General features: G+C 37.4%; 1 protein-coding gene across 2 annotated transcripts in view; it reads left to right on the top strand.

Moving 5' to 3' along the window:
• The first annotated feature begins 222 nt into the window (after positions 1–222).
• The window catches only part of LRP1 (LDL receptor protein 1), a 62,434-nt gene continuing 42,783 nt past the window's right edge, over positions 223–19,873 (top strand). For both annotated transcript variants that reach the window (XM_015174328.3, XM_002049586.4), the window contains exon 1: positions 223–884. In XM_015174328.3, the coding sequence (XP_015029814.1) occupies positions 743–884 (142 nt within the window). In that variant the 5' untranslated portion in view covers positions 223–742. The remainder of the gene's footprint in view (positions 885–19,873) is intronic.

The following is a 19,873-nucleotide window of genomic DNA, read 5'->3' as shown; positions in this document are numbered from 1 at the left end:
GGCTTAAATGATTTAAAATGGTAAAAGATAAGAAAACTTTATATATTTGTTGTTAGAAGCTAGTGAACACATTTATGTTCATACATGACTGCTGCGACTTGACGTTGTATAGATGTGACGTAGCTCTTACTCACAGCTAACACTCTCAGCATGTTCTTGCGCAAAGCGTTACCTTCATAACTATGCACTACATGAATCGCTGTGTTTTTACTCAGTCTTCTTTCGGTTTTCTTAGCGTGTGGTGGGACAGCGGCACGCGAGTTTCATTTTATACGCCGACGCAAAAATACATAAATATACATACATATGGCAAAATATATAAAAAAATTATGTAAAAAATAAATATCTGTATGTATGTAGAGGCAACGCCGTGCTTACACTTTGTTTGAGCCTTGTGCCTAATTCCCAGCTTGCGTGTGTTAGTGTTAAGTGTATTGGTGTGTGCGCCTTTGTGTGTGTCCGCTTATATTTGTTATTCGCGCGGCAAAAAGAAAAAAAAAACAACAAAACCGAGTAAAAAGTAAACAAAAAATATCGCTGCCACAATTTGCGGCACAAAAATGCTGAATATATAAACAAAACAAAGTACATTTTAAGCAATAGCTGCTTTCCGCGTGTGTGTGTGTGTGTGTGTAAGTGTGAGTGCGCGCTTTGTTTTTGTCTTATTTTTACGTAAAACAACAGCAGCAGCAGCAACAACAACAACAACAACAGCCGCAGCAGCCAGAGCAGCAGCGGCAAAATGCCGGCGACAGCGAATTTGTGCCTGTTGTTGTTGCTGCTCTTCGTAGTCGCCGTCGTCGCTAGCAGCAAATCGATGCAGCAACAGGAGTCCGGCTCCACAGCAGGAAAAACAAAAACTCTGAGTCCCTTGACTGAGAAAGGTAAGCCTTAATTTGTTGTTAATCTCTGCTGCGGTGCATTAACCCGGCAGCAGTGACGTCGTCGTCAGCATTGAAGTCGCCTGGCGTCGCTTGAGTAAACATATTAATGCGGTCTCGCTCACGCTCTACCGTTTTGGGTACCTTTTTCTCGTTCTTTCGCTCTTGCGTAGGCCAAAAATAACAAACAGCGCCACGCCTGCTTCCCCTCGCGCCTTTACTTTTGTTATGCAAATTCTTTTCCTCGTTTCAAAAATATCCACAAACAAAGAAAAAAAAAAAAGAAACACACAATTTGTTTTGTTATTTTTCTGGATTTGCTTGGAATTTTATTGCCGCAGCAAGTGAAATGTGGCGTACGCAAAATTTTTGCAAGACAAAACAACAAAAGCTGCAACTGCCGATTTAACCCATTGTTGCCCCCCGTTTCCCCACTCAGCTGTCAGCGACTGCATTGCCATGAATCGCACTCCATTGGCTATTTGAATGCCAGCTAATAAGCAACAGAAAAATTTAAATAAATATGCGAATAATAAATAGCTACAATTATGTACATGCCTATAGTACACATATATATATACGTGTAAAAAAATGTGTTAGTGTGTGCAGCGCAGTACCTCAAATGCGGCGGCCCCCGACGACCTGTGGCCGCATTATGCATTCGCATGCTTTAGAATGTCGAAAGCGCAAGAAGAAGCAGAAAATGGGCGGAGTGAAGGGGAAATGAGTCAACTAAACGTTGAGCTCGTTAAATTAGACTAAAGAATCGTAAACAATATACAAATTAAAGTAACCATTTCCTCATTTGGTGATATTAAGCGACAATTGGTCTGGGAACCTAATAAACTTTTATATTCTACATATAAATATATTTATTTAGATATACGTATGCATAAATGTGAACACTTAAGTCCGAGACGAATCAGTCTAAAGTTCTTTGAAAACAAGTCAACGAGTCACATATTCTAGAATTTTAACAAAGTATTCCATTGAAGATCTGGAGATTCAGCAAATAAACAAGAAACAAGCTCATCTTGCTCTTAAAACATAGAAACTCTCACAGATTTAACGTTTTTTTTTTCAATATTTTTCAATACTCAAAAGTTGAAAAAGTTTGTATTTCATAGTTATTTATGTTTTCATTGTGACGCTTGCATTTGGCGAGTTTGCTCAAATATTTTGATACTACAAGAACTTGTTTGTATTAACATGCATACAACAAAATTATAGACATAAGCAAAGCTCTAGATATAAAACTATCCTGACTGACTAAATAATTGACTGACTGACTTACTGACTAACTGACTGACTGACTTATTGGTGATGTTGCTCGCTAAGATATTCCACCCGCATGTATCGAAAAATTGTTACAATTTGGGGAGTGTTTCATACCTTTCGAAAAACTGTGGAAGCTGGGGTCAAAGATTTGGTGGGTTTTGTCCGATTTGCATCAGCTACGAATCCCTATATCATATTGCTGCTAGAGATGGTTCGTCCAAAAATTACGTTACTTTTACACAAAACTTTCTCGTATTTTACGATATCTTAACCGAACTTGGCATATAAGAGCTCTATCTTTATTTACAATTTGCCAAAAATGAATATATAAAAACGGAGAAATATTCCAAAAGTTTTCTTAACATTTTTCTAATCCTTTAGTTCTGCTCCATTGAAATAAGCATTTGGAGCAATCTAAAATTAGTTCAACTGCTTTTTAATTTGATTAGGAAATATACAAAGAAATGTTGAGCTTGACTTTTCTAGATTCCGCAAACCATTCCACGTGCTATGCCTGGTTTCTGGTCAATTGCGCGGCCCATTGCACTCCTGCATACACTTTCCTTCTGCTCAATTCCGTCTTTTGCTCAATTGCGCTCCCCTGGCCTGGCCCATGGTCCCTTTCCGGGCTGCGAACAATCTGTAAACACGCCGCCGCCTCGCAAGGACAATTTGTGTGCTGGGTTAAAATGATGAAGGCCCGTGTGAAGTGGGCCACAGTAAAACGATGCCGCCGCGGGCAGCAGCAGCACCGGCAGCGGCAGCGGCACAAGGGACTGGCTAAAGTATGGGCAGACAAAGGGGACAAAGGTTCTCTCGCTCGCACTTTCGCTCTCTTTCTAGATGCAACCCCAGCAGAGGCGGCGACGGCGGCGGCGGCAGCGGCAGCTGTTGGGTCCATTGCCCTTGCCAACCCCCCCTCTGCAACGCGTGCGGACGGAAATATTGCGGAAATCGTTTATCATGTCGCCAATGGCTGCGTTTTAATAATTGCTGCAAACGCGACAAAACGGCTGCAGCGTCAGGGAGCGAGAGAGCGAGAGAGAGAGAGAGCGAGTTGACAGCCAATTAGTTTATGCATACAAGAAAATGTAAGTCACCTTTGACCAGGCCGAGTTTAACGTACCGATTTCCTATTTTGTTGTGTTTTTGTTTGTTTGTTTGCTTGAGCTGGCGCTGGGCGCAAGTTCAAGAGCAAACGATAACCTGTGCACAGACGATTAAGTAACAACAACAACAACGACAACAGCAACAAGAAGAGCACAAATTACAACAGCAACAAACAAGTCTTTACACACACACACACACACACACATACACGGACATAAGTCACACCTGCTTATGGCCGGGCAAACAAGCCCACAAAATTAAAAAAAAACAACGTCAGGTTGAGCGAGCCACTGGGCGAGTGAAACAGCTATAGATAAGCAGTAAGAGTGACAGAGAGAGGTATGGTAAAAAGTCTGCTGTCGCTTGTGCAAACAAACAATGTTAAGCAAAAGAAAAAAAAATAATAATGCCAAGCAACTGGACAAGCCGGCCGGCTTTAACTCTTGAGCAATACAAGCAACAACAACAACAACAACAACAGCAAACGAGATGGAAAACTCCGCAGATTGAATGCTCTAAGCCAAATTATCTGGCAAGGAAAGTTCTGGCACTACAGAAACTTCCTGAAGCAGTTAATGGCATTTTAAGTGAAAAGGACCCCAAAACGCATGATTCCACTCATTTATATTATTTTTATTATATTGGGCGAGCGGTTTTTTGTTTCGTTTTTTTTTTTTTATTGTTTTTGCTGTTTTGCACATTCCTTCCATCAAGTTTTCTACAACCTCCTAAGATTGGACTTCAAAGGTATTTCAAAAATGTTTTGCCTATAAAAAACGACGCATAAGGTAAACTAGACCTTAAACACCGTTTACATATATTATAAAAATTAGTACTTGAAAGCAGGAGAATATATATATATATAAATGGGATATATGTTTACATACCTTTTAGACTGGAATGTCAGTTCTACTTCCTTAGTGTTCTGTTGTTTCAACTGGCAACTGGTTTAAAAAATTACAACGAAAATTCTAGTTTAATAGCCCACTACGTTTTTGATAATATCTCAGTGCCAATCCAGTGCTATCCAGCACTGTCCTGGAAACCATCCAAAGAGTATGCCAAATAAGTATGCCAAAACAGCTGACAAATTCGCAATACCCGAATCCAAACAGATATGCAGTAGAGCAACTAACAATCGTTTTAGTTGTATGCTTAGCTAGTACATAAATATGTGGATGTACGTTTAAGCCCGTGTGTGTCTGCTACAAATGAGGTCCAGACAAACTGAAGAGGGGCAAATGGAAGTGCTAAGGAAGCGGCGTTTAAGGATATGCATCGGCAAAGCTTATGGGCAAATAATCATAAGCAAACAATTAAGCGCTGACGTTGCTTTTGACCGTGTTATTTGCCTAACCGAAACTTGGCCAGAGAAACCGGGCGTTACGAGTGCTTGGTTTTTGGCCTATTCTTTTTTATTTTCATTAGTTCTTCGAGTTTATTTTGTTGGTATCTATATTGATTTATTGCACAATTCATTGTTGCTGCTCATTGGCTACAACTGGCGGTTGTCTCATTCGTTTTGTACTTAGTTGCAATACATTTATGGTCTGTCTGGGTCCGCGTGACGCACAACGTCTGATGATGGGACCGGTTCGGGAAACAAAGACATTCTCAGCGTCCAGACTGTAGACTTGGTTTGCCCTATATGGTTATGGAAAAAGTAAATGTATCTTTAAACTGTGCTGATTGTCTTTCTCAAGCTGCTATTCGAGTATAGAACAGCAACTAAACAGCGAACAGCTTTACTGAATTAAGCCAATAGAAAAGGAAAGAAGCTGGAAAGTCTACTTTTAGCAATATTTTGGCATATAAATCAAAATATAGCACACAAATATTTATCACTCTTTTGAGTAATTTGTGTATTGACTTAAATAGGTTTTTAGTACGCTTAAAAACTAGTAGCAGTCAGGCCTATTTAATTTAATTTATGTTTGGAAACATGATAATAAATATAATACTTACTTTTAGGTTTCAAAAAACCAAACCCTTTTACTCTTTACAAGTGGGTTAAGAATAATAAAGTAATGTGAACACGCAGATAAAAATATAGACTATATAAGCTTTTTATAGATCTCGAACAATCACAAGCTAGATTTAAAATGGAGCTGTTCTACTATACAGATATACTTTCTTTTGAAGGACCTTTGTTCCTCCAAAAATCCATTTTTTTAATCGTAAATCTATAGAGGGTATTATAATTATCTGTATATACTATTCTAGAAACTACATGACAAATTTGATGCCTCTAGCTCTTAAAACCTAAGAGATGTGCTTACAAAAACAGCATTTCGATTCGAATTTTCTCGACTGCTTAGATAAGAGACAGGTTATCGATTATCGGAATTAAGCTCATACTGGGCGAGGACTACAGAACCAACGTTACAAATCTACTGTCTCTAGTTCTTATAGGTTTTGACATCGATGCGTTCAAACACACGAATGGCTAGCTCGACTCGGCTATTTAACCTTTATACTTATTTTAAATTTTTTACTCAATTTTCAAGATTTGTCTATTTATAGTTAAGGGTAGCGGGTTTTGTTAAGTTATGAACTTCTGATCAGAGCACTACTCTTGACTCTTTTCTTTGTAATTAGCTGGCTTTTTCTTTGGTTCTTTTAGAACTGAAGCAGCTTATGTTGTATTCAAATGCTTCCTGTTGCAATTCTAGCAATTCGTTTTTTACATTCCATTCAACTACTATATGGGTATTCAGTAATATGTTGCTTTCAGGTTTTCAATTAAGGAACTGCAAATAATAAGATGGCAATTAAAAATTCATTGCTTGATGCTGACACACGACCGCCCACACACACATACAGAAACACGCTAATTTGTGAGACTCATCTGAAGTCTTCCACGTGACAGCTTGTAATGAGCTCACGCACACAGGCACACACACACACATACACACATACAAGTTACTTGGTCGCATGGAGGGGTGGGCGCGGGTGGAGGCGGCAAAGTCGCGGCAGGCATTATGACATTTAAATAATTTAAGCTCTACGATGTCGACATGCATTTGCTTTTTCTCTAAACCGCAAAGCACATACGCACACACATTGGAATGTGACTTACTGTGTGAGTGTCAGGCGTCTCTCTTTCTCTGTCTCCCTTTTCTATTTCGGTGCATGTGTGTATGTATGCACACAATTTAGTTTTAATTAGCAATGAGCATGAAATAATTGTACCAAACCAAAAGCTACAAACTAAACGAGCAGCTCAAGTGGACCACAGTTCCGGGCTTAACAGACTGTCCATGCCGTATGCTCTATCTAGCTCTCCCTCTATCCTCCTCTCTCGCTCTTTCTCTCTCTCGATCTCCCTCCCTCTGTTTCCCTACCCGTAGCTTGCAGACTTTTGGCATAATTATTTTTCCCCATTCCCATAATGAAAATATTTGAAAATTGCCTTCGCTCGGTCATTCGCTCGGCCGTGCGCAGAGTATTCGACTTGAGGCCATTTCTTAATTTTTCTCTGCTTCTTTCGAGCTCTTCATCGCCCATTTGGAGCTCGATAAAAATAATTTTAATGGTCAAGCGCAGTTTAGAGGACTTGAAAGGTTATCGTTGCGTTGAGGTATGTGGCCGCAGCTGATAATTTAGTTGAAGGATAATGGAAATCGAGTAGCGTAAAAGTATTCTCGTAGTATTAAGAGTGAAAAATATTCTATGGAAATGCGAATGTGTGGCGTATGCAAATAAACCAATAAGTATTTGAAAATACATGTAGCTTTACAGTTGAGCAGAATAGAAAAACTATGACACTTTGCGACGTTTATTTCATAAAAATGTTTTAAATATAAATATATGAAGATTTGAAAGCGCGTTAGCATCGAGATAACTCATTTTACCCATGCATTCAAAATATATTTGAAATAAATGCAAGAAGCTGGGTTCATTCCAAAACTAGTTAAAATTCTACATAACATGCTCTACTATACACAAGATTTCGTGTACAGCATTTACAAGTTGCGTAATAATAAAGTTAGATTAAAATAATTGATTGTTAGAAAACATAAAATTTAAATATAAACCCTTTGCTATATATTTAAAAGATAAACTATGATACAAACAGAAAGAAGTAACAAAATATTAATAAATTAATAGATAAAAGTAAGAGGGCGCCTTTAAATATGCTATAAAATAAATGAAACTCCAAAATGCCACAACCACAACGAGTTTGGATTCAGCCATGTTGGCAGCTCATAAACTGCTAAGCCTAATGCATGCACTCAAACTAATAGAGCCACACACAACTTGTATTCTTTATATATGACTGATCTTAAATGCTGTTTAAATTCGGTTGCTCACAGGCGGTGCCAATGGCTAACTATTAAATTTACAACCCGTGTGAGTTGGGCTTGACGCCTCTGTTAGACATAAACCCCATAAAAGGACAACGCACACAGCAGCAACATGAGTGCGTACAGCCTTATAAACCATATGCCATAGAACCGGAACGTTATCCATAATACGACCATAATGCTGTAGCATGGGTGGCATTAAAGCCAGTACTCGTGACAGTAAAAACCCAGTATAGTGCTGCCTTTCTCTGTCTCCCTACAAGTGCAACATTTGCTCGATTTAATATTGAAAATCATTTTACATTGTTTGCATTCGCTTACTGAAGTCAAGAGGGGTGTTCAGGGGGAAGCGGGGTTAGAGTGATGAGTACTAAGGCGTTGAGCTTGTCGCAGTAAATGTTTTAGTCATGTTACGACAAGCCGCAGTGCCAAATCCACCCATGCACACACACACACATACACACACATTGACACACTCACACACGCACACGCGGGCAATGCTGTTTAACTGAACACGATAAAGATATAAATTGTGTTTATGCAAATTGATTTTATGAATTTTTAGTTGCTGAATTTACGCAACGACTATTACTAAATCTTTCTTCCTCAGCAATTGTAGAGCAACTAAATATATTGTTTAATATGGAGATTTTTATGTATTTAAACTCTTAATTTATTCATTAAATCAAAAATTTGATCTTTGTATTACAAGAAGAGAGTGTTATGAAATGAAAACATTTAAATGTTATTGTTAACGAGACAGATTTTATTTTACGAGAATTATGAGTAATAATAAATTTTATAATTCGGTATATACGAGCACAAAGTGCAAAGGTGTAAAAGGGTTTCAAGAGCCAACGTATTAAGTATTTTTTATTTCATTCACACGGGCCTATGAGCTTTTGTTCAAAGTAGATTTACAACTAAAATGAAGTTTTTTAACAATCCTTCTCTCGACTAAGCATCGATTCGATAAATTCGACCGATTCCAAGCTTCTCAATTAATTTGGTCTTCCAACCATTTGCATATCTATCTATATAGTCCCTAATTGAAGCTTCTTGTCACCGTAGTATGACCTTTATTAATCGCAGGATTATTGTTAAGAGTATAGAAATTGATTTAACAGAATAGTCTCTAACTCGAAACTTGGTATGACAGAGATATAAGTATTTTAAGTTTTCTACTTATAACAGATAATTATTTTGAAATACACACATTTTATAGTTTTAGTTTATAAACCAACAGTGTTTTTTGTGAGCATCACAAAATGTTATATTTCTGGTTTTTTGTAGGGCTTATCATGATTAGTTGTGTTTTTTGTGTCAATATGTGTGCTACGCATGAACTTTGAATATGGTCACATGGCCGCTGTCATTTGCGTTTAGTTGTTGACTTGGGTCGAGTCGTTTGCTATGCCTGCATATGTATGCATGTGTGTGTGTGTGTACAACATTTATTGCTCATACGCCGCGTTGCAGGCACGAACATTTTACAAAGTAATTTAAGCGACCGACGACAGGCGGACAGCAGGCAGCTGGTGGTGGAGGGAGGGATAGAAGGGTACGGATGGCAACTAAAACGCAAATTAATGATACGCAATTGCGGCAAATCGCACGCTTCCATGTGGGCGCCATTTTGTTTGAAGTGCGCTTCAGTGCCGACAAAGTGAGTAAGGGAGAGGAAGAGATAGCGCGAGGGAGACAGAAAGGGAGGGCAAGAGAGTTGCCTGGCATAAGCTTTTTTGTTGTGCTTGTTGTTCGGGTTTTTTATTGTTGTCGTTTTTTTTTTTTTTGCGTTTGCATATTTGTCTACCTTGATGCAGTCACCGTTTGCTCTTGTCGTTGCTGTTGCTTTTTATGCACTAATTTTTTTCCTGGCTTTTCTTTTTGCGCAACGCCTTTTGTTTGCTGCGCTGTCGTTCCCCAATGACTCGCACTTGTTGTTGCCGCCGCAGTTGCCGCTGCTTCTTCTGCTGCTGCTGCTGTTATTATAACCAAGCGCTCGACGCTTTGGCAAATTGTTTCCACTTCTCGTTTTTACGCAACGCCTTTTGTTTGCCGGCGTTGTTGTTGGTGCTTCTGCTGCTGTTGCTGCTGGCCCGGCCTATTTAAGAAATGGGCTTTTTAGCACTCCACGTTTTTATTTGTGCTTAATGCCCGGTCATCAGCAAATGTAAGTGGAGTATGAAGAAAATGTGATTCTATCGGATCTATCTTTCATATTGCCCCTAATCAACGTCCCTGTTGTGTCACATCCAACTCACATTTGTTGTCAGCCCCGCCGATAAGCATCATCAATAAGATACGCTTCTGTCACAATGTTTGACATAATCGTTGATGCGGCGAGCTTTTCCTAATTTATGACATGTCCACGTTCAGCGCATTACGACGACAGCAAGCCCAGCAAGCTGTGGAGAATGTGCTGGAAATGGGAGGCGGTGGGAGTGAGAGACCTCGTAGTGGAGGCTGCTTATCGGCAAAACAATAAGCGAGCCATGAAATATGAGCGCAGGCAAAAGATTGACAATGAAAATACATCATCGAACTGGAAGAGTTACCGGGGCAGAGGAGGCGAAGCTTAAACTCTGAGCTAATCAAGTTGATTAGAATGAATGATTCATTGCAAGACAATAAAAAAAGACGGATGAAAAATAATGAGGTTGCAAGCTTTGAGAAATAAAATACTGTTCCATAGCATACAGACAGTTCAAGGTATCAATACCAGAGGTTACATGATCAATCTGATCCCGACTTATACTTAGGCAGTGGAATTAGATCTTTTCCTAATTAAAAGTGCAGTATTATACAGATTTTATCAAAAATATAGCTCTAAAAAGCACTTTATTAAACTATTTTCTTTGAACATTGGCAAGCAGTTTGCTCTTCGACAGCATTAAATAGGATATTTATCCCAATTAGCTGCAGACATTACCAGCAATTTTCACCTATATTTGACTTCAAAGCGACCTGGACACATTTCTCAATCACTTTGCATTTTCTTTCAATTTGACTTTTGAGTTTCATGCTAAAAAGGCAAGCTGTTCTTTCTTCTTTTTCTACAAATTCCAAACGAACTCTCAATAACACCTGAAAGCTAAAGCAACAATTGCAACCAATCATAGCAAAAATGTGAGCCATATTCTCTGCAACAAAATAGCTTTATATGTCAGCATGGCAGATGGAATGTTAAGGCTTAATTTTGTGTTTGACTTTAAAGGGAGACGGACAGAAAATTAAAAACTTTTGCTAATCATTCAACCCAAAGCGACAGCTCAACAAAAGTGCTTTAAGACCGCAACTCAGACAGCAGAGCAAATGATTAAATGTGGCAACAACGCCTTCCCCCAAAAAGTTTCCACATTAAAATTGGCGCTAAAACTCACAAAGTTTGCTAGCACTGGAGATGCCCGCCAGAAAAACGCCCTCAAAGTGAGGTGGATGCTCCACATAACCCTAGCCCATTCACTGTTTTTACTGTTGATTTATATGCCAAAATATTTTAATTAGTTTTAATTTTGTTTAACGCCGACTGACTGAGTACTGAAGGCCGCGTACTGGCCTAGGCACAGTTCTTATTTAATTGTTTTAGTGAATGCCGTGGGCTTAATTAAACCATTTGGGAAATGTACGGGGGATGGCCTATAAAATGAATTTAAAATAGTGTTCTACTGATGCTTGAGAAGCTTGATTGTTCGTGCAATTCGACTTAATTACAATGGGAAAGCATATTGTACGCTTAGGAATTAAAATGAAAAACAATAAAATTCACACGAACAGACACCAAACGTTGTGAAAGAAGTGAAATCAAACTTACATAATCAATTTAACAATAAATATCAATTTTATATGTTATTCAAATAAAACTGGTTCATTTATATATTTGTAGCTGTGCACTCGAAATAAATTAAATTATACATTTGTCCCTTTGACTTAACTAAATTGATTTAAATAGCTTAATGTATGAATATGTACGCTATAAATTTTCACATTGCTTATGCGAAACCTGTTAAATAAATCGATGGCTTAAGCGGATTAAAGCGAGCGGGGTCGGGCTTGTGGGTGTCGTGCTCATCAGTTACCTACATCAATTTTCATTTAAAATTCTCATTTCGTATTTCTGCTGCACGGAAAATCAATTTCAATTTGCACTAATCTCTTTGATACACTTTCCGTACATACTATCTTTTACACCTGAATGTCAGATCGTGGGCCATGCCACGCCCTTCCTTTATTTAGTGTACATAGTTAGCCTCCTCCTCATCTTCCATAGCTTTCTGCTTATTGACTCTGTGGCGCTTCAATCAGTGCGCATTAGGTGCTAATTAGCCATGTTAAACAATTTGCACCACAAAACCACTGACCAGGCCAACCACTTTGAGGAATTTTGCACCGTTATTTAAAGGCTTAACGTGTTTTTTTTAATACTTTTTATTCAATTCTGCATTTGATTTTTCACGTATTTAAATAAATATAAATGCATGTGCTAAAATATTTCAATTTAAAATTGAAATACAATAAGCCAAATAAAAATTCCTACAATTTAATTTCGTTGTTTTTAATTTCTTACACCCTTTAATCGCTGTAAATGGGCCGAAGGCTATATTCATGACGAACGTCTTTGTTGACACTTCGATGTCTGATGAATATCTAAAGAGATATTGAATATCCTATTCTGAAAATCAATATCAGGCTTCGCCCATTTCCCTACAATTTTCTTTTAGAATAGATCGAGCTAAATGTACAGCTGGGTACAGGGCATCTTGTAGTCGGGCGATCTTGACTGAAAACACTTTCCTATTTTGTTCTGTTATATATTTTGTTTTATTGTTATTGTTGATTTGTGTAATTTACGCGTTTCATACAATTTTTCAATTTAATCAAAGGGGCCGTGCGCAGGGATCAAAATATATATGTTAAAAAAGTGCGAATTGTGGATTTATGGGAGCTGCGTGGAGATGAAAAATTGACTCGCTCGATTAATAACAACAATATCATTGCCAGACATTTTACAGATGAAATTGTTGGCACTCGACGCGAATGAATTTCAATTTGCACAAATTAATAAATATATACATGCGTACATACATGCATGCTGATGTACATATGTACAGAGGTATGTCATATATATATATGTATATATATATATGTCATATGCGACTGCAAAAACTGTTTCTCAGATAGTCCCGACAATATCAATAATTGACAGCGGGAATAAAAATGCGGAGGGAACTTTAAGCGATATTCATCTGATGGAGTGCCAAATTGACAATTGATTGACAACGTTGGAATTTTGCAACAAAAGCAAAAACTACTACATAATAATAAAAAAACACACGTGTTTGTTTTTGGCTAATTCATAAGAGCTCGACTGAATAATACCCCGTACCCAGCATACCCAAAATAAATGCCACGCAGACAGTCCAGCTGTAATTCTTCCTTTCTCTAGTTCTGGAGTTACGGGTATTCAAATTTGTGTGCACCCAAAAGTAGGGCTATAATTCCAAATGGGATATTTATTAAGTGAAATGTTTGTGGGTGCCATAAGAGAATTGATTTGGAGTTTCTAGCGCTTTGTACCTTAGGTATGCTTAAGAAAACTAGCCTAAATACGATAATTGTTTATCTTAATAATATGAGGGAATTTCATATATTTGAAGTCTACAAATCCGAGGTGTTCATACAAACAGACGTAAAAACTAAGAGGTAGTCAGCTCGTCTTAATCAAAAATATATATTTTTTTGTCAATTATAAAATGTCCAATTATAAATACTATATGCATTGTATCTATATATTTTAAATTGTCTGTCCTGATTGGCAGTTGATAAGCTAGCTGCTTCAAAAAAGCACAGCACAATTCGAAAAAGCTTCTAATCTAGGGGCTCAAAAACCTTTGAAACATCTTTTTGAAAGATGATTTGAGATATGTTCTCCACATTATTGGATATTCTAGTTAGTTTTATTTTGAAAGCAACCACGGGCAAAGCCGACTAATATCTGCTAATATTTGTCTGTTTAGGTATGAGAGTTATAGAGCTTTCCTTTTCACAGTAGCTGTTTTTGATGACAAAAGTAAGTAAGTAAAAGGTTTATAAATTTATGCCTAGACCATTCTATACATTCTTCACATCGATTTTTCAAATATCTCCAAGGGGAGCAACTGGTTCAAAAAATTGTTAGTTTAATTGCTAAATGAAATTTGAAAAAACTATTTGTTTTATCATGGAGCTTTCACTGCAGACAGTCCAAATTGATGGCATGGCATTTTCTCATAAAAATACTAAGAGTTCTGTCATCTCCCATATTTCATTTGTCTAACGCACATGCAAGGCCCAAATGCGGGCGCCCCAGTTACAATAATACGAGAATCCTATATAAATACCCTTTTCACACAGTTACAAAACACACATACATTTGTTTCAACTCGTGCTCTGCTGACAACCCTGTAAAAAGTCACAAAGCCACCACCAAAAAAAAAAAAAAAATAAATAAAAAAAGGGCCAGCAGAACTGTGTGCCCAGTCCGGGCTCTGACCTCGACTCCGACTGCCGCTTTTTGCCCCCGAGCCCGAAGCGACCTACAACCCCGAAGGGCGCACACACGTTAATCAATCTCTGATAATCATTTTCTCTACAAGCTTCGAAAATGTGCACAAATACAAATACTTGCATACATTGTTATATATTTATATATCTATGGACGCGTATATATCTTTCAGCTCACCGCATTGCAATTTATCTCGTGGCGCAGCGCGAACACGTTATAAAAAAAAATTGAATATTATATGTTTTATGTTTGCAATAATTTTTGTTCATTCTGCAGGCGCCCGTAGCCTGCAGTTTCGTTGAATCTTAATACCCTGCGGAAAAAATAAATTTGTATTAAAAAAAAAAGAAAAATGTTTTTTTGTGTTAGGTTTCAGGTATTACTACTAACGAATGCGTGAATTATCAGGCAGTAACAATGCGAGTTTTTGCTTTCATTTAAAATATAGAGCATTATTGCGCTAGAGTTGTTTCATATAAATTTGAAATACTTCAATTAATGGAAGTTTGTTATTTTAATTATACATTTTTAATGGCATATGAATACTAAAACCAAAATTCTGAATATTGAATTAAATCCGTCAGCCAAACACGTATACCAAATTATCAAGTATAAGTGTGTAAATTTTAAATTTGCCGAATATCTGATTGCCTTGTTTACTGTTGCCATATCATTAAAATACAGTTAGACATTTTCCTTACAAACAATTTTCCAATCTGACAACATTTACATTGCATTGTAGTTGCATTTCTTTTGTTTTTTTTTTTCTTTTCAGAAAAATCTTTACATATTTAATTGCTATTGTAGTAGCTTCTTAATTGTTTCTTAAGGGAATCACAATATTTTATTGTGTGCTGATTGCCGTAAATCAATGCAAATTGTTTTTGCTGCGGCACAAAAATTGTGAATGTCAAACAACATTTTTTGGTCACGCTGATAAAGCACGAAAATTGCAAAGTAGCTGATATCTCTCGCTGGCCTTTGACATATTCCGGCAACGAATCGTGCTGTTGGCCTTTAATATATATATATACATATATTTGTATATATATATGTTTTTCCTTCATCTCTCAGCTGCCATGCGCCATGTTGCTCTATTTGGCTGTCAGCTTGTGTGGATGCTTCTGTTTTGTAGTTGTTGCTATTGTTGTTGTTTTTTTAATGTGCAATGCTTGGTAAATTAAAACGCTGCTTTGTTTCACTTAACGCTGGTGCTGTGCATTGTGTATTAGAGAAATTTTTTAATTTCCTAGTCCTTTGTGGCGGTCGGGCAACTAATCTGGCACGAGGGCAAAGAAAACGCTTTTCAGCTTCAGCTTCAGCTTGTTTGTTTTCCTACATCTGAAGGAAACCATTAACAAACAACTGTATGGACAGTAAAGTGCTAGTACACTCGCTCACCTTAAATACACACACCAGCAAATAAACAGCCAGACAGAGAGAGAGAATGTTTGCGATAAGAAGAGAAAGAGAGAGAGAGAGAGAGACCGAGAGATACTAATAAACGGGGCCAGATAGAACAGCTCGCACACATTGCAAGCTTTTAATCTTAATTTTATAGTAGTGTAGTCCTTGCAGTGCTTCTTCTTGCCCCTGTTCCAGTTTCCATCCTGTGCAGTGCAAAGCATATGCACTCCTCCGACTACCGGCTCTTAACTTACCCATCGCCTTCTACGCTTTCCAACTTCTAACACTTTTTAATGCTACTTCGGCAGTTCTAAAAGCTGCTTATGTTTTTCTTCTTGTAGTTGTTGTTAATGTCGTTGTTCCGATTGTTGGCTTTGTTGTTTCGGCCGGAGTTAATTTAATCAGTTTTAAAATGTAAACGGCTTATCAGCAATCTGGCCCCTGCCCAACAGTGCGCCACGCAAATAGCTTCCCAATTAGATTCGTAAAATTATTATAACATTTTGCAAAATTCTATTTACAATGTGTAAACTGTACAGATTACATTTGCTTTCGGTCCATGTAAAGTTGCCAGCTAATTGGAATATAAATGTATTTATTTATAACATATGAAAATTGTGGCCAATATGCCATTCGATGTGCTGATCAATTTCTATTTCAGCAAATGTGGTTTTCATTTGTATATATGATATGAATTTATTGCGTAAAATATAATGATAGTTGCCAGAAAGCCGGAGGCACTTTAGTTTAATTTTATGAAGTGAACTATATATCATGAATAGGATTTATTATTTATGCTCCAGCATTTTGGTGTTGAGTTCAACTCACGAGGGCATTACATTTTCAAATAATTTTATTTTGTAAACGTTTTTCGTAAAGGTTTCATTTCCTGAATTACTACTATGAATAAAATTAGGGATGTGTCATCAAATAAATACGAGATTGCTCTATAGCATTAACTCAGTCGAGAGCTGTCAATTTTAAATCCCTCTACTGCAGAAATATTCGCTTAAACTTGATTTCAATGCTTTCTCTATTAAAGCAAAAATTGTCAACCTTTTGATGCTGCGATCCACGAAAGTGCTTAAACTAGTTAGCCAACAGGTCTTCCTCTGTCTATCTTTCTCTTTTATCCATCGCAATCTCTTTATTCCTCTCGATAACGTTTTACTGTGTGCACATATAAAAGGTCTTACATTGGATTAGATTTATAATTGTTCTTGGCGCGGCATCCGCAAAAGTTTTACTGCCTGCATCTAAACAAGTGCTTACAGCACTGAGCTTCTGCTACAAACAAGTGACACATTAAATTGACTAATTTGAAATGTTCTTGTACCAATCGAATTTCAATTTATGTTCTGTGGAAAAACTTTTTACCAAATGTCTAACACCGCATGTGTGTGCGTGTGTGCGCGCGTGTATGGTGTTGAAAATTACCATTGCATACTTGACAGCATAGTCAAAGTTTTCTACACTTCCCAGCACTGTTTGCACTGCATAGACACACGTCGGTCGCCTTTCCCACTCTCTATGGTTGTCCTGGTCTCTGTCACTGCCAAATTGCCTTGAAATCTTTTGACATGCTACGTCAAGTTTGTCATATGTCCTGTGTTGGCAACGCCGTAGTCGCCCCCGCAGACAAAACGGGAAGAACGCCAGAAAATTGTTTTAAAGTGTGTCAGCATTTCCGTGCGCGCGTCTTGGTAAAGTGAAAATGTTTGGAATTTTAATGAAGGGCGGCTGCCTGGGATCCTACTGCCGGAACTTGACGGGCCAATAGTCCGCACAGATTTGCAACAGCCTCCAGAGCCAACTAGCTTACGTAGGCTGCCGCTGCTTTGCATATTTTTCCATTAAAAGCGATTTAAATACCTAGCCTGGTTTTATTTTTTCTATATGCATACATATCTACATTTTTTACGTACACTTCCGCTGCCAGGTCCAGGTTACTGGCCGCCTACAGATTTGTCCGGCACTTTGGCAAAAGTTCACTTAGCTAACCAAAAAAAAAAAAAGGAAAAAAAAATTGAATTTTATAATAAATTTTGCGGAGACCAGAAGAGTCTTAAGATTGGTTGCTTGGTTGGGCCGTGCCATTAGCCTGGTTCTATCTTGCCTTGCCCATATCTAAGCAGCACAACGTCTGTCGCTCGAGAATTTATGTGTGTGCGGGTTAAGTCGTCAGTAGGTTAGTCAATGTGGCGCTCCACTTGTATTCTCGCTCGCATCCTTGGCCCGTGCTGATGCAAGCTGCAAGTTGGCCTAGAACAAACAGTTGATAATATGGCATTGATTAAAAATGAATTTTAGCTTTTACACATTTTTAGTGAACCCGAGAAAAAGGATTTCGTAAGCAGTACAATTTTAAACCACAATTTATTTTTATAGATATAAATTTGATCAGTTATTGACAAAGCAGAAGCTTTGGTTCATAAGAAAATAGAGGTATAGTATATTTATTAAAAATAAATAATTTATTATGACCGATTGAAAAAATATGCTAGGGATGTTGTAAGCATTTAATTCAACTGTAAATGTAAACGATACTTCTATGGTTTTTGGTTTAGCGAGTCTGAAAGTCGTTCACTTCGTTTTCTGATTAACTTGTCACATTTAATCTAAATGCAACTAAAAAAATAATTTGCTATAATTTTGTTTAAGCCAATTCTCACACACTTCTCTTTCTTTTTTTTTTTACAGGTAAGCAAAACGTACTTTGTATGTATGAAAGTATGTAAGTATATCGTGGAGATTTCTCACACACCCAGCGTCGATATAATCAACCAAAAAATGTGTGGCTTAATTGAGCGCTAAATTTCCGCACATTAAATTTATTTGCCATCGCATATTGTTGCTATTATTATTATTATTGCTATTGTTATTATTGCTACAATAGCATCGGCCCAATGGCAGACAAAGTTAACGACAGCAGAAAGCAAAATAACCGCAAGCTTGCGTTTTATTTAACAAATTACGTATACGCCACAGACGCCGCGGGACCATTGGAAATAGCAGCTACGACGAATGTTTGCTTCTGGATGCTTGTGTGCACGTGTGTGTGTGTGTGTGTGTGTGTTCGTAACAATAACAACAAATGCGCAAATCAAATCAGCTTAAGTGCTATGAGCAGTCAGTCAACCAGACATAACTATACAAATAACATATAAACACATCTGTGAGCTTCACAAGTAAATCAAATCAGCGCCAAAGTTGTAGCTTAAATGATCATATAATCAACAAACTCAACATGGGATTAGCTGTAGCATTTTATATTACGATTTTAAGTGTAACTATGTGTATTCATAATTCAGTTTAGGCTGTTCTGATTTATGTATAGAATAGAATAGAATAATGAAACGCTTTGGATATGAATAGCTGTCCATTCATGTTCATTTGCATGAGCTTAACAGCTGCCAGATTTGACAGTAACTATTCGCAAAATTAAAGGAAAGATATAAGATTATATCTAACCTTGTGTACACATTTTGTAATGTACATAACCAAGCTTCGTTATTCAAGACTTAACAATTTAAACAACTCGACCCTTTCATTACGGAATATATGCATATTCCTCATGTTAAAGATAATGTCGACAGTGATCGCGCTCGCTTTAAAATATTATACACAAAATCATTATACCCTTTTCATAGTCTGTACGTTCCAAAAAACAGATTCATTTGAGAAATTCATTTATGAGTTAAGCAAAAAAAATATTGTTTATAATCGCTACGCCATCAAATTTTAAATTTTATTTAATTTTTTTTTTTTTTTTTTGCTAGGTTAGCGTGTCCCGCTTATGAAAGCTTGTATTTTTTTAAATCCAAATTCGTTTAAAAAGAAAAACTAGGATGCAGAGTATATTTTAGTCGAACATCTGCGTGTAGCTAGCATTTTCACTTCTTTTCAGAGTACTTTATATGTGATATGTTAACAGCTGGGACATATATGAATGTATACTCAGCAAATATTGATTTCAGATAGCGGCGATTTATACAAAAATTGCATTTTCTATTCCGTGGCCTCCTTCGATACATTCGACCATCACGGCATGGTTCGTTTTGTTTACGGCGTGCTTCAATCTTTGTCTGTTTGGCTTTTTTTTTTTTGCGTCTGTTCCGCTTCCGTTTTGGCAATTGGCCCGTCTTGCTGGTTTATGCTTATTTAAAAGTAATGCTGAGCTGTGTTGGCTTTAGGTTTCTTTGTCCTGTGACAGTGCCTCATGTCCACGGGCGCCGCCCAGTTTTGGCATGAAACTTTGGCGCAACATTATGAACGGAGAACTCTTGGAGTTGGCTGTTGAACATTGCCTGAAGCTTGAGTACTTCATTAGCGCGCTTTGTTACTCA

Source organism: Drosophila virilis, chromosome 5 (genome assembly GCF_030788295.1).
Source record: "Drosophila virilis strain 15010-1051.87 chromosome 5, Dvir_AGI_RSII-ME, whole genome shotgun sequence".
NCBI lineage: Eukaryota > Metazoa > Arthropoda > Insecta > Diptera > Drosophilidae > Drosophila > Drosophila virilis.
The sequence above is the reverse complement of the archived record's forward strand: the minus strand, read 5'-3'. Positions and strand labels throughout refer to the sequence as shown.